This window comes from Bactrocera latifrons, unplaced genomic scaffold (assembly GCF_001853355.1).
Source record: "Bactrocera latifrons isolate USDA-ARS-PBARC rearing strain unplaced genomic scaffold, ASM185335v1 scaffold_16, whole genome shotgun sequence".
NCBI lineage: Eukaryota > Metazoa > Arthropoda > Insecta > Diptera > Tephritidae > Bactrocera > Bactrocera latifrons.
In genome coordinates, this window is record NW_017535074.1 from 1,548,097 (window position 1) to 1,563,161 (window position 15,065).

Genomic DNA, 15,065 nt, shown 5'->3' on the forward strand with positions numbered 1-15,065 from the left:
GCGATCACTTGGCTTCCTTCCGAGAATTCTATCTCCCTGCAACTTCCCTGGCACGTCCTAAATGCAAGGGTTGTAGCAAATGACGTGTGGCGTATATGGAAGAGGGATTTGAGAATAATAACTATAAGAAATGAAAATTCTTGCCCACACTGGGGGTCGAACCTGAGTGCTTTCTAACTACATGAAGGTTTACTAAACTAACTCAGCTAAGGCAATCCTATAAATTGGAAGTCAAATACACCTCATTAATATTTCAAAGAGAAATAAGATTTATTTGGTGAATATCTCAATACTTTGGTGACATAACAGAGAACGTCGTTCTCTGGACATAATATACGTTCTCTGTTCACAGACAAATATTGTCAGCAGATGTCGCAAAGTAAAGAACGTTGCCCAACACTGGTACACACGAAGTAGCAAAGAACGTAAATGATTCTCAGCGAGCGTCTATCATATGATATTCTCTGTGAATCTGGTAGCAAAGAGCGTAAAAAACACGTCAGAGAAAGTTCTCTGAAAATAGTTGGAAAAAACAGTCGTGTGTTTTTGACAGCTGTACAGTTTTCGACATTTAGCAGATAAGTTTAGAAAATTCATAAAATTATGTTTAGACGAGAAATTGTGTGCTAAGAAAATAATCAAATCGTGTTGGTTGAGCTAAATATTTCACAAAATTTTGGCTAATTGGCACAAATGAATTTAGAGCGCTCATCGTTCAACAATAGATAAGTATACGGAGACATAAACGTAAGGAACAGCTAATCGAATTTCATCATGGCAAGGCAGCGACGCAATGTTAACACAGCCGGTGTAGGCACAAGCGCAAACAATATTAATAACACAAATAATACATCTACAGCTAGCAATCCGCAAACACCTACTAACAATAATAGCAAAAGTACCAAAAATTCGGCAAAACACAAAAAGAATGATTCAAACTCTACTCAAAGTAGTGGCGGCAATAGCGGTTCAAGTACAAGTACGATTTCTTCGTCAACATCTGGGGCGAATAAAAATAAAGGAGCACATAAAAAACGTAGCAGTTTCTCGCTGTGGCCCAAATTAATGTTGGATAAATGGAAGACGCTTATCGGTTTTGTTTGTTTGGGTGTAGCATCCTATTTTGGCTACTTAGGTTACCTGGAAACTCGTGTAAATACGCCGTTTGATAATGAAAAAATGGTGACGCGCTCAGGGCTGGACGATCCGGAACGCTATTGGGGCTCCTATCGGCCACTTACATATTTCGGTATGAAAACACGCGATCCACACTCGCTAGTAATGGGTTTGATGTGGTATACGCCGTCCAGTTTGGGACACGGTGGTAAAGGCATACGACATTGGTGTGAAATCGCTGATAATCTCGACAAGTACGGCTGGACGCATCATGATGGACGTACCTTTGGTGTGCAAGAAATACACGATCTGCCATTCGAGTTGAAAACTTCATTTATTAAGTATCCTGGTGGTAGAAAACTGGGTGGCGATTGGACAGCGCGTGTTTCTGTGCGTAATATAACCAAAACATGGGATCACTCGATATCTCTAATTTGGTATGTGGCGCTCGATGAGCGCACAAATGGTCATATTAGGTATCTTTCAAACGACAACAGTCCCGAGGCAGGTGTCTATGGCGAGACACTTGGTCTGGGCGAATTTAAGGTGTGTGTTTGGAATAAATCAATAATAAAATTTAATTGACTCTAATTGATTAACATTTTCATTTTAGTTGCGTTTTCAACCAATTAAAGGCAGAATACTGCACAAATCCTATTTGAGCACAGTGGCACCGTCGCTTAGCAAATTAAAGGAAACCGTTTTTTCACACTTCCGTGTATTTACGGATAAACGTGACAACCGGTTTGTCGGTTTACCCGGTGAAATGATCTCACAAAATGGTGTAGTTGCAGCTGATCCCAATTTTATTGCCATACAAATCACCGCCGAAGTGGATTTCACCATGGATATTATATACCAATCCACTTCCGGATATTCAAATGAGAATGTGTCGAATCCGCCAACAGGCAGGGCATTTACAAATGCCTTACAAGAGAAATTATCCGAGTTCGATAAACGATTTGAGGACACATTCCATTTGTTTGCTGTGGGTTATTCAGCCAATGAAATTAAATTTGCCAAATATGCCTTTAGCAACTTAATAGGTGGTATTGGTTACTTTTATGGCTCCAGTAAAGTGAAATCAGTTTATACGAAGAAACCAGTACCATACTGGAAAGCACCGCTTTACACCTCCGTTCCGTCGCGTTCCTTCTTTCCACGTGGCTTCTTGTGGGATGAAGGTTTTCAAGTACTCGTCATATCTTCGTGGGACCTGGATATTGCCCTGGATATCATGTGTCATTGGTTCGATTTGCTGAACATAGAAGGCTGGATACCCAGAGAACAGATCTTAGGCGTCGAGGCACTAGCTAAAGTACCGGAGGAATTCGTCGTACAACATAACACCAACGGCAATCCACCCACATTTTTCCTTACATTGGACAAAATACTCACGCATCATAAGAAGGAATTATCGGTAAAAGGACGTCTCGACGTGTTGGAGCGACTCTATCCACGTTTGCAAACTTGGTTCGCCTGGTACAATAACACGCAGCGTGGCGATGTGTTAGGCACTTACTATTGGCGTGGACGTAATGCCTCCAGTGAGACTGAATTGAACCCTAGAACGCTCACTTCGGGCTTAGATGATTTCCCGCGTGCCTCACATCCCACCAACTATGAGCGTCATGTCGATTTGCGCTGCTGGATAGCGCTAGCCGCGAGAGTAATGAGCGACCTATCTGACATACTGGGTAAAGATAGTATTAAATATTATGAAACCGCCTCCTTCCTCGCCGACAACCAATTGCTAAATGAACAGCATTTGAGTCCCTTCACCGAGACCTATGCCGATTGGGGTCTACACACCGATGCCGTGGTGCTTAAGCGTCCACAAGTGACCAAGCAAAATCTGAAAAAATATCAACAACAACAATTGGAAATGGTGCGCGTCACCATGAAGCAGCCAGAACGTCAATTTGTCGACACCACATATGGTTATGCGAATCTATTTCCGTTTCTACTGCATATACTCGACCACGATTCAGTTTATTTAGGCAAATTGCTGCGCGATTTACGCGACCCGAATATGTTATGGACCAATTATGGTCTCCGTTCACTATCCAAGAGCGCACCATTGTACATGAAACGTAATACGGAGCATGATCCGCCATATTGGCGCGGTCCCATCTGGATAAATATTAATTATCTAGCGATTAGGGCATTGCATCACTACGGCACCGTCGAGGGTCCGTATACAACGCTGGCGCGTGAAATCTACAACGAATTGCGTGAGAATGTTGTAGGCAACATATTCAGGGAATACCAAAGAACCGGCTATCTGTGGGAGCAATATGACGACACCACAGGACAGGGCAAAGGCTGCTATCCATTTACGGGTTGGACTTCTTTAGTGGTACTTATTATGTCGGAGCAATACTAAAATTAATATTTAAATCACTTATTTCATATATAGAAATTGTACGCTATATATGCATGCCAACGTACATATGTATGTATTATGTAAGTTTTTATTGTTCAATGTGAATCGAAGATCGTAGTGTTTATCTCTCGTACTAAAAAGCGTAGTCTGCCAATTTTCTGAATATTTCAGATATTGTGTTTTGCAACTTGCAGAAAGAATTAGAAATAATAAAATACTATGGCCAAAAATTGTATAATTTTAATTCGAAATAAATCAATTCCAACATAGAAATGCTTAAAATTGATTTGAGTTTGATTTTTAAAGCGTTAGGTATGCATTTAAGACACTAGCAGTTGTTATCGACCATATTAACCCACAACAGTCAGGTTTACGTACCGAAACGGCACCGTACTTTCAACACCAAGGAGTGTCAACTCGACAGCATTCCTCTAAATTATTTGAGCGATATTTCTGCCGTTGCAACAACGAAAACGACATTATTGAACCAACCTAACCTCTAAAAAGACCGAACAACGGTAATGGCCAGACAATCACTGCAAAACAAATCACCAATGGCTAATTTTAAACTTAGGTCCTTTAATTTTTCATATACAGTTTTGATACCGAAAATGTTTGAGGTTATATGAAAAAAGTGTTAATACAAATGTCTATATTTCATTTCCTACAACTTTGCAACATAACTGTTTTCCAAAAGACTCGTAGTTTTGCCGTAAAACGGGATAAACCGATTATAACCCTTAAAAATTTAACTATTCCCCTCCCCGCTTTCAGACCTAGAATAGACCGTTCCGAAGACTGACGTGGGAATTGAATGGGGAAGTACAATGGGTTTACAACCACTATGTTTTTTTTTCACTTTTTACCAATTCAAAAAAAAAATTTTACCATTTTCAAAAGCTTCTGCACGCATCTAAGTAGGGCGTTCTATTACCACGTTAACATGGATAAGGCATTAATATGATATAGAATTTTCGAACTCGCACGTCAACTTCGAAAGAGCGAAAGAGAGTGAAAGTACAAAAAAAACGTTCGCACGACAGTCGGGTCAGCGTTACCGAAACGAATTCGGATCTTTTATTCGGCCGAAGATTGTCAACACGGCAGAACTCTGCCACTACAACAACAAAATGCTCTCATTACTTTATTTTTACTTAGAAAATATTTGATAAGCAAATAAGATACCATCTCTACCTTCATATTTTTTATTTATTTATTTTATTTTATTTTATTTTTTAAATACTTTTAATTTCCACACGCCATATAATACACAATAAATTAAGATTATTTATTTTAATTTCTTATTTACGTCACACTAAGCATTTACTGAGGCAACAATGTCAATACCGCTGAATTAATACATATATGTATGTATGTATGTACGAATGTAAGTAAAATAAGTAAACATTTATGTGTACACACTCTTAAACTACAATTGAATTGTTTTTCTTTGATATATTTGTTTAAAAATTTTTTTACATGTTTACATAAAGTATAACTTATTTAAAAAATATGCGTACCCTATTCTGGCGCCTGTTAATTTCACTGTAAGCACCGAGGTGCAAATATGTATTAATAGAAATCCCCTAAACCCCCTGGTTAAGCTAAAATTAACTAGAGTTTATAGATAATAAATTAATAGAAAATTGTTCTGCTTTATTAAGTACACTTAGGGCTATTTATGGAAACATGGAAAGCTGAACTTTAATTAGCGTGCCTGTAGATGGATTAGTGATACACTATTATGTCATAAATAATAATATTTTTAGATGCAGTTTGACGTTTCATACGACTGTTCTTCTATTACTTATAATTATCTATTGTATACTTTGTTTACATTTTTACTTTTAATTTTATTTTTTCTCCTCAAAGTTGCCAAAAATACGCGCAATAAAATTACTTCTATAGATAGCGGATAGTCTTTGCGTTTCCCTCCCCTCAAAAGAAATGAAAGAAAAACTTAAATAACACTAGAGAGTATACTATGGATATTTGCTGCAATCGGTGTAAACAATTGCTGATACGGGAACACACCTTTACACTAAGCACATAAATAATTAAATGAAGCAAAATTTCGTTTTTACATTTTTGTTTTACTACGAAATGGCGGAAAGCGATCGAGCAGCGCGTGAAATATGCTGCCGGGTATGCGTTGGTTCTTGTTTATCAACTCCTCCAAAGCGGCAGCCACCTAAAATCAAAGAAATACCAGTTTTATACAAAAACACTAGTAATGAACATACACACACACACACACCTTCAATTGCAATTCCTCCGGCGTAAGCGTGCCATCATACTCCAACGGCCGACCGACAAATGTGCGAAACTTCACCGGAAATCCACCATAGATCGGATAGACTGGTATGCGCACCGCATTATAGAGTTTCATGAAGAAATTGCGAAAAATACCCAATTGACGAAAACCTTCACGTAAATTTTGTGTAAAACAAGGTATAATCGGCACCTTAGCTTCCAATGCGACCTTCGCAAAACCGAGACGATTGCGCCACAACAGCTCGTAATAGTGATCGCCGAATTGTGCCTCGTAAACGCCCCCCGGCGATATGGCCAGCATATTGCCCTCCTTCAGTATGCCAACACACGATTGCACCGTGCCGGGACTTATATGGAATGCCTCGGATATGGTGCCCCAACCGGGCAATTTGAATAGGAAACGATCGCCAATCGTGTATATCAGCCGATCCTTTTGCAATATTATGCGTGAATTCAGGTAATACATATCAATGGGTATAGCGCCATGATAGTAGACAATCAGTGCTGGTCCAGTCTCTGGTATATTCTCCATGCCTATTACTTCGTAGCCGTGATAAATGCGCGCATGTGCATCCCACAATGCGGCGACCAATTTCCGACCGAATTCCCAGAATTTGCGATCGGTGCGTACGGCACGCATTATCACCTCTCTGAAAAAGTATAAATGACAGTGCGGAAATTAGCATAGTAATTTGAGGTTATGATACGTATTTGTGTTGAATTGAAATAGTAGTATATTATTTTTCGAAACATTTTACAAAACTTAGTTCTATACATATGGAAGATGTCATTACACAGCTGATATCTGTCCGGATCCGGACTGGTCTATTTAAACTGCTTGGGTAAATCAAAAATCTTAAATTGATACCACTGTTTGTGGGATGATTTTTACCATGCAAAAAATTTAAGAAAGAATTTGCTTGAATTTTTAAACCTATACCAAAAGACTCTGAATATTTTGCAAAAACGACATCGAGTGAAGATCATAAAAGGGATGCTTGACAACGTAGTTGAAGACCCTTTATAAATATGGCATCGAAGCTGTGCAACAATCTACCTAATGACGCTCCAAACCGTAAAAGCCAAATTATAAAGCTTTTGCATGCACAAATTAAATTATCATTTCATAAATCAAAACTACAAATGAATTAGTCTGGTAGTAATTAGCTTATAATTACAGACTATGATTTATTAAAATCTGCTTCAATAACTACACAATATCGACAGATGTCGACAACATTTGTTGCAAAATAATAGCAATAAAAATATGTCCAGCAGCACTTAAATAAAAACGACGCAACTGATAAAAAATGTGAATTATTGTGTAGAATATATATTATCGAAAGCGAATGCTTTTAGCTACACACATATGTATATACTTTATATATACAACACATGTCAATTAGCAACTAAGGCTGGGTGCATAGTGAAACGTAAACCAAAAATATTTGTAAAGATTCGGGAAAAATATTAACGAGCACCTTTGCGATAGAAATACAAAAAAAAAGGTGATTTAAGTGTCCAAATTTTTCGAATACATTTCCAAAACTTTGTTGCTAACCAAACTTCATATACAACAATCGGGTCTACGGACATGAGTCGGCATGAGTTAAGATCATACCGAACTCTAACGACTATTTAAGGCAGAAAAAGTTCCTGAAGTAATTTGGAGGTATTCTGCCGATGTGACAGTACTCGTTCGGAACGATACGGTTTCGTTTCGGTTAGATAGACCCGACTGCCGTAGAAACGGTTGTTGATGTTGTTGTAGCGTCAGAATTCTACCGAGTTGACAGTCCTTGGTCGGATAAAAATCCGGGTCCGTTCCGGGTACGTAGACTTCACTGTCGTAGAAATGGCCGCTTTGCTTGCTTGCTTCACGTTGCACTGTGTTTTTAGTTTTATTTACATAGTTGACATATAAAAAACTTTATAGATAAGGAAAGCGATGATAAAAGATGATGAGTAATGGGGTATTGACATATCTAAAACTTTTACTAAGTAGAGAAAATATGTAAAGAATATAAATATTATGAAAAGAAATGTGACACTGGCAATGAAAAGTTATAATTTTAACTTTCTGAAACAAGCACCGAGCAAATTAAGTTCAGTTTAGCCCTTCTCTACTAGTTTCAATAACAATTATACTCGTTATATTAATTAATGCCTTGTGATGTTATTTACTAGGTTTGAAAATTATATATTTTATATAAATGTTTTATAGATGCATGTATATAAGTATATGTATATGTATGTATGTACATGCGCATATACATATGTATAGCAGATATTAGTTTGACCAAATTCAAATCCCTTCGCATGCTGACAACTTAAGCCTTATATAATATGCATGATTTTTAAAATAACACATTTTTTTCATGAAGTGTCTGTAGGTATGTATGTATGGATGCAAAGTGCAGCACAATAAACAATTTTTACTTTTTAAGCAAATATATTTTTGTACACACATTACGACTTGAATTGAAGGTCGCATGTTAATAATGGACTGTACTGAGGATATTCGGCATAACTCTACATATAAGGTAAAATTGTTTGACAATATACTTCGAAAATAAATACAATATAAAAATGTTTAGATAAAAAACGCAGGTTTGAATGTTGTGTAATGCAAATGTTTACTTGTGATATTACAAATTGATTATTTTTCTTTTAAATAGAAGCAAAAACTGTTTGTTTACATTAGACGCTTTCAACAAGTAGCCTGTAGACGTAATAAAAACGCAAGCTAAGCAAACATATGAGCAAGAAATTACAATTCTACATTTTATAACAATTTTGCAACGCTACACATATGTATGTAAATATACAAGCATCTGTGTAATAAATATGTACGTGCAGGCATTACGAGATTACAAAATGACCGGAAATTGTGATGTTTAACTAACCTGTAAGACAGGTTAATGACATGATTCATATAACAATATATTTAGATAACAATAATATTATCTCAGTGCCATTAAAATCGTAGCATTATCATAATTATGATATTCCAAATATGTAGTGCTTGAATACAAGATTTTATTAGGCCTTCATCTCTTTGACCTACCAAAATTTCACTCATCAGCTGGCAATGGTTGAATACAGGTGTACAAGGCACCAATACAACAGCATAGTAATATAAAAACTATTAGCCAACAACCAGTGCACACACATGCATATGTTTACTTAATGATTAATCAAATTCCACTCTCAAGCAGCTATTAAAATGAAATTAAAACGACATACATTTAAAAGGGCAATATATAGTACTTAGTATCACAGTAAAACAAAACAAAAAGCGATAAAGAAATGTAAACGCTCTAGGCAGTTTTTTGTACACCGTTGAGATATACTTTACTTATGGTATCATGTATGAATATGTATAAGAAATGAAAGCAATCTTGCGTAGTTAAGTATGTAGACACAGCCATAATTTAATGACGCTCATTTACACTAATTAAATGTCTATGCTTAAATTTCTAGCCAATAAATGATATGTACTTTGTGTTATTTCATAACTTTTGCGAAAAATTTATGGTGCTTGACCAAAAAGCACAAATCATTTACTTCCTGATTGCTGCACAAAAATAAAATAAAAAATTTTAATATATGAGCAAGCTCCTTTTTTATTAAGTATATATGTGTGCACAGCTTTTGTTGTTGCAAAAAAACAAATCCAATTATATACAAATATGACAAATTGTTCAATCACTATAATGCTCACTAATTTATAAAAAGTAAGGAAATAATTGCCCATTAAGACACACGTTTATTTTTTTGCATAACTACTTTGCAATAATTGCAGACAAGTCCAATATACATACGTCAAATATGCTTAAATTGCACGAGTGAAACGCTGCTACCCCCTACCATATAATGCTAACTATGGCAAAAATAAAATAATAATCTTACCTGTGCAATTTGTAAATGAATAACATCACAAATGATATGTAAATTAGTGCCACGAAGACCATCGGAAGCAGGAATGTTACAATTAGCGGCCAAAGCAGCCGGTAAAGCCATAGCGAGTAGTCCAAGTCAATGTAGGTGGCTAAAGAGTAAATTTGGATGCATACATAGATATATGGATAAGAAATTTCTTTTACAAATAAGCTTCTTGCATATCTTAAAGTGGCAACTTACAAAGAAAATCCAGCAGATTTTTTGCCAAGTCCTGTAAATATTCCATGTTGTGCTTCTATGCTGCTTCTGGCAACTGTTTGTTTTTAACCGCAACAAAACACAGAACCAGATAGCGCCTATGTGTAGATCTGCGTATGCGCCAACAAAACAAAATGCTATCCACTGTATACAAATCGCAGTGGACAGCGCTGTGTCATTCAACTCCCTTGCGGTGTTACTGCTTTACTTCTTTTACACAATTCCAGCGCACCGAAAGGCATCAACGTCAACCTAAAGAAACGTAGTTATTTTATTTATGTATATTATGTTTTTGCGCTTTTTCCACTATTCTGACCTAATTTTCAATTAAACATCCAATTACTTTCTCTTTTCTGCTCTACCGTTGTGCCGATATTGATAATGCTAACAAATACTTTGTAGATTTGATTAACTCATATGTTTAATATTTAGTTATTTATATATTTAGCTTTCAATTAACTTTCACACAATTATGTTTTATGTTTGGCCTTCTTTTAGTATCTCTGCAAATGATTACACATGTGTTTCCTATTTTTCATTACCACACTTTTTGTTGCAAAATTGATTGTTTACTTCTCTTTTTATACAATCGTAATAAGAAAATCGAACATCAACCACGAAAGGCAAAACAGCAACTGAATACAAAAACAAACACAAATGACAGCTGTTCTAACAGCAGTGATGTGTTTCCAACAGTTTACGTGAAGTAGAAACCAAAAAAAGATTGTAAAAATATTTACTACTAAAAAGGTCTATTATAATTGATGTTAAAATTTGCTGGATTTTTCTTGTAATAGTTGTAAAAATAATAATTTTAATGTAAAGCAAGTGATAACCAACTACATAAAAATCATATAACTTCAATTTCTTTTCCAACACATTTTCTCTGCTAAAATTTATTTTGCTCAGTAACCCTTGCAGGCAAAATATGTAATTATATTCCGTTTTGTATGACATTCTTTAACGATATAATTCTTTTACACCAGCACAGTGCATTGTCGACACGTGTTTTTGTTTTCTCAATTCTTGAAACAGTTTTAAATAGAGTAATTTTTCAAAACGTTGCGCAAAATGGGAAAGTTTCGTTCTAAACTAAAACGCCATACTAAAGGCAAAACATGGAGCAAAGGCCAGTCGTCTACTTCAAATCCTGACCAAATGAAGCATCGTCTGAAAGCCAAGTCGCGCTTCTTTCAGCCCAATTTGAGTTTAGGTAGGTAAACAAATGCAATTTTTGTGTTAGAAACTTATTTAACTTTATTTCTTAACGCATAGCTCCACCAGAAGCGAATACTGATCCCACTACACTCACACTGGACGCTGTCATGAAACATGATCAACGCTTGGCTTACAACGCTGAAACGACTACAGTCAATGATGTTGCCGGCAGTCTGAAGTCGTTCAGCCTGCATGACGATGGACTGGAAGATGAGAGCATGTCGGAATCACAACAGGGCACTTTTAAAACTTTCAAAACATTCGCTTCGAACTATAGCGCCTGCAGCAACATGAGCTTTAAACGTCTGCTTGTTGGCTTCCGTGCCTCGTCAGATTTGCATAAAGAAATGTTAGCCATACTAACAGCACTTACCGAAGTGATACGCGAACGTGGTGGCACCGAGTCGTCAACAGAGTATTTTATCTTACTTATGGAACAGATTGAGGCCAGCACGGAAGACAATGACATCATTGCTGGTATTTCTTTGTTGTCAATGGGCATTAAGTCAGTGCCAGCGACGGTGCTACGTAAGCGTTTTGGAGAGACGGCACAAACGTTTTTAACGTGTCTGCAACGTTTTATAGAGTCCACAAATCAGTCTATAATCAAATATGTGCGTAACATAACATTTTTGTGAAATGGAAAATTCATTACTGAAATTTTGTGTGAATAATATTTATAGATAATTGGTTGTTTATCGGTGTTGCTCTGTGCACAGGACTACAACACTTGGACTTACTCCTCAACTTGGCAGTATATTGATGCTATACTTTCGTTTACCATACACTCGAAACCAAAGGTTTGTATGAAATAAAATACTCTAAAATAACATTCAAATTACCGTTATCTGCTTAGGTGCGCAAAGCCGCTCAACATGCTATTGTATCCATCATACACGGTAGCTCCTTTATGCGTACCCCCAAGGGCGAAGATGCTGAGAGGGAAGTCAGTGAGGAGCAACCGAAAGTGAAAAGCCATCCGGCTAGCAATCGCATAACGAAATTCTGTTTAAATCAATTCAAACCCGAAGTTCTGACCAACTCACAAACAACCGTGTTGCATACACTAACACTACTCAAAGATGTATTGAGTGGCCTTAAAACCGAGGACATACGTACGGTATGTGAAAGCCTTCTCTCCATAATGACCGCTGCAAACGTGCTCATACGCACCAACTGCTTCCAAGCGCTGCATGCGCTCTTCGCCTCACGTACGACAAATTTGAATGGTCCATTATGCGCTAAACTCTTGGCTGCCATACACGAATATCGTCCCGATCGCGCTGACATACGTCAAACCGTAGCTTGGGTGACGGTGCTCAAAGAGGGTCACATACATTTGGCGCTATTGGACTTGAATTTGTGCATGAATGCATTGCCGCGCTTCATCGACATCTGCGCCACGGATTTATGGATGTCAGAACGCGCAGAAATAATCAGCAGTGTCTCGAATTGTTTAAAGGAGCTGCTATACGAATGTGTGAAGCCGGCTAGTGAGTCAGCTGAGCGGTCGGAAGTTCATCGCATAACGATTATGCGTATTATCACGTCACTCGAAAAAGCGCTGAATGCGCCATTCGGTGAAATGGCCAAACACGTGATTCTAATATTTTCCATCGTTTTCGAAGTTTGTGGCAAGCATTACAGGTATTTATTCTGAATATTAAACATAAACAAAATTTTAATTTACTCTCTAAATACTCTTCATCTCTGCAGCAAGGAACTATCGCGCTCACTTTTGACCCTGTCGAAGCGTTATGACACACAAAGCGCGCTGCGCGTACAAATCGAACACACCATCATTGCCGCCATACAATCGATGGGTCCTGAGAATGCGCTAAAGACGATACCGTTAACAAACAGCAAAGGCGAAGTCTTATTGGAACGCTCCTGGTTGCTGCCGCTCTTGCGCCAAGGTGCCAAAGGCGCCACTTTTAAATTCTTCAAAGAGTTCGTTTTGCCTCTGGCTTTGGATTGCAACAACAAATGGCATCAACACGCGCAAGACCAACAGAAGTCCATGTCACATACATACGAGCTATTGTGTTGTCAGCTGTGGGGTCTATTCCCAGGCTTTTGTCGCGAGCCCGCAGATCCGGAGAACTTGCGCTTGATTGCGCCCACTTTGGGCAATGCGCTAGATAACAATCCAGAGTTTCGTGCACCCATCTTCGATGGTTTAACCGAGCTGATAGCGAACGAGGAGAGCGCAGAAATCAAAGAAGCTTTGGCGAAATACTCCAAAAATTTCCTACCACGTCTCTTTAATATTTACGCACAAAAACCAAATACCACATACGAGGCGGATCTGCGCAAAAAAACTTTGGACGTCATAAAGGTACGAAGTAAGCATGAAGATATATGTAAATATATTTATTTTTTACTTTCATCCAAACTATTTCAACAGCTCTATCTTACGCGCACGCCAGAGGATGTGCTTAAGGAGCTTTTCGAAACTGCCAAAACACAACTTTCCAACGCAGCCGTCGGCACCTTCGAATATGACTCGATTTTCGACATCAACGCCGCCTTGCTGCTCTTCCAAACTAGCGAAATTATACGTGTGTTCTTCGAGGAGTTCATAGTGCCCGTGCTGAAGAACGAAAAATCCAAGCTGGTTGCCAAAGACGAGCAAAAATTGAAAAAGCAGCAGCGCAGAACATACGAGTGCGTTAAAAATTTGTTTGAAAATAACCGTTATTATTATTATTTTTTTTTTTTTTTACAGACTCCTGCGTGATATACTCACTTCGGAGTCAGCTTCGTGTCAGAAATTCGCACGCAAAAATAGCATAGCCCTACAAAAACTGCTGCTAGACGCATTTGCCACAAGCTGTCCTGTGTGCCAGGCCGCCCGTTTGAGGTTAGGTTTGAAACTTGGAAATAAAAAATTTTAACTAATTTAAAAAATTTGTATTTTCCATCTTAGATGCCTGAAAATTATTATTGAAAACCGCAAATCTCTAACTGTGAATGACAAAATTGTTATGAAAACCATACCGGAAGCTGTGATCTCATACAAGGAGTTTTCGACACGCAAGGAAAATGTGTCCGAAGAGCTCATTACATTCTTGGTGAATTTGTATCAGGTATGTAAATTTTTTTGCCTCATAAATAGTATTTTCCAAACAATCAATATTCTTTTATTGTTTCTAAATCACAGGAGGCTGGCAAATTGAATGATTTCGTCGATATATTGACGGCCGGTTTTGCCGGCGATGAGTCGCTCATCACCAACACCATATTGGCTTTTCGCACTGTGATCCAACAACAGGGCAAACACCTAACAATTAATACACTCGAATTCATAATGGAGCAGATACTAGTGTTTCTCGTGCAGAAGACACGCTCACTGGCCGAGGCGTCAGTCGCCTTTCTGATAACATTCATCAAAGTAATGCCCTCGCCCTTGGTGGCTAACCATTTGCAAACAATTGTGAGTATATTTTATAGCTTAAGTGACGCAGTAACTAATTTTAAAGTAACATTTAGATGAAAGCGCTCTCCGCCATGGCGAAGGACACAAAACGTTACTGCCGCATACAAATCGGTTATTTGTTGAAAAAGCTTTGCAAGCGCTTCACAGCCGAAGAGCTGATCAAGTTCGTGCCTGGCGATGATGAGGTGACACATCGACGACTGAAGAAAATACGCAAGCAAATGCGGCGTGAGAGCAGACAGCAGCTAACCGAAAAGGATAAGAAGGACGAAGAGGAATCAGAGGATGAATTCGTTGCTGGGCTGGAAAAGAAGAGTGTGACGTATGTTGCTAATTTTATGACTGTTGTTATTATTATTGTTATTATATTTGTTGCTATTATTATTGTTATTTTGTTGTTACTATTACAATTTTATTTTTTACTGTTATTATTATTTTATTTTTTTATTATTATAATCAAACCTAATATTG

At 37.6% G+C, this 15,065-nt stretch overlaps 3 protein-coding genes across 3 annotated transcripts in view; 2 read left to right on the top strand and 1 right to left on the bottom strand.

Annotated features, from left to right (window-relative positions):
* Nucleotides 1-522: 522 nt before the first annotated feature.
* LOC108966457 (mannosyl-oligosaccharide glucosidase) lies at nt 523-3,784 on the top strand. Its single transcript, XM_018929376.1, has 2 exons — nt 523-1,662; nt 1,730-3,784. Exons 1-2 carry the CDS (start codon nt 775-777, stop codon nt 3,500-3,502), a joined length of 2,661 nt encoding a protein of 886 aa, XP_018784921.1. The 5' UTR covers nt 523-774; the 3' UTR covers nt 3,503-3,784.
* A 955-nt stretch (nt 3,785-4,739) lies between these two features.
* Nucleotides 4,740-10,553, bottom strand: LOC108966356 (transmembrane protein 68). Its single transcript, XM_018929204.1, has 5 exons — nt 10,254-10,553; nt 9,920-10,189; nt 9,689-9,827; nt 5,760-6,426; nt 4,740-5,693 (listed from the first exon to the last, which is right to left on the bottom strand). The coding sequence occupies exons 2-5, from the start codon at nt 9,963-9,965 to the stop codon at nt 5,583-5,585; spliced, it is 963 nt and encodes a 320-aa protein (XP_018784749.1). The 5' UTR covers nt 9,966-10,189; nt 10,254-10,553; the 3' UTR covers nt 4,740-5,582.
* Nucleotides 10,554-10,928: 375 nt separating this feature from the next.
* LOC108966421 (RRP12-like protein) overlaps nt 10,929-15,065 on the top strand; it is a 5,599-nt gene continuing 1,462 nt past the window's right edge. Inside the window, exons 1-10 of the mRNA XM_018929315.1 lie at nt 10,929-11,150; nt 11,213-11,769; nt 11,839-11,955; nt 12,012-12,802; nt 12,872-13,493; nt 13,563-13,822; nt 13,884-14,018; nt 14,085-14,244; nt 14,319-14,591; nt 14,648-14,916. Coding sequence (XP_018784860.1) covers nt 11,009-11,150; nt 11,213-11,769; nt 11,839-11,955; nt 12,012-12,802; nt 12,872-13,493; nt 13,563-13,822; nt 13,884-14,018; nt 14,085-14,244; nt 14,319-14,591; nt 14,648-14,916 — 3,326 coding nt within the window. The 5' untranslated portion in view covers nt 10,929-11,008. The remainder of the gene's footprint in view (nt 11,151-11,212; nt 11,770-11,838; nt 11,956-12,011; nt 12,803-12,871; nt 13,494-13,562; nt 13,823-13,883; nt 14,019-14,084; nt 14,245-14,318; nt 14,592-14,647; nt 14,917-15,065) is intronic.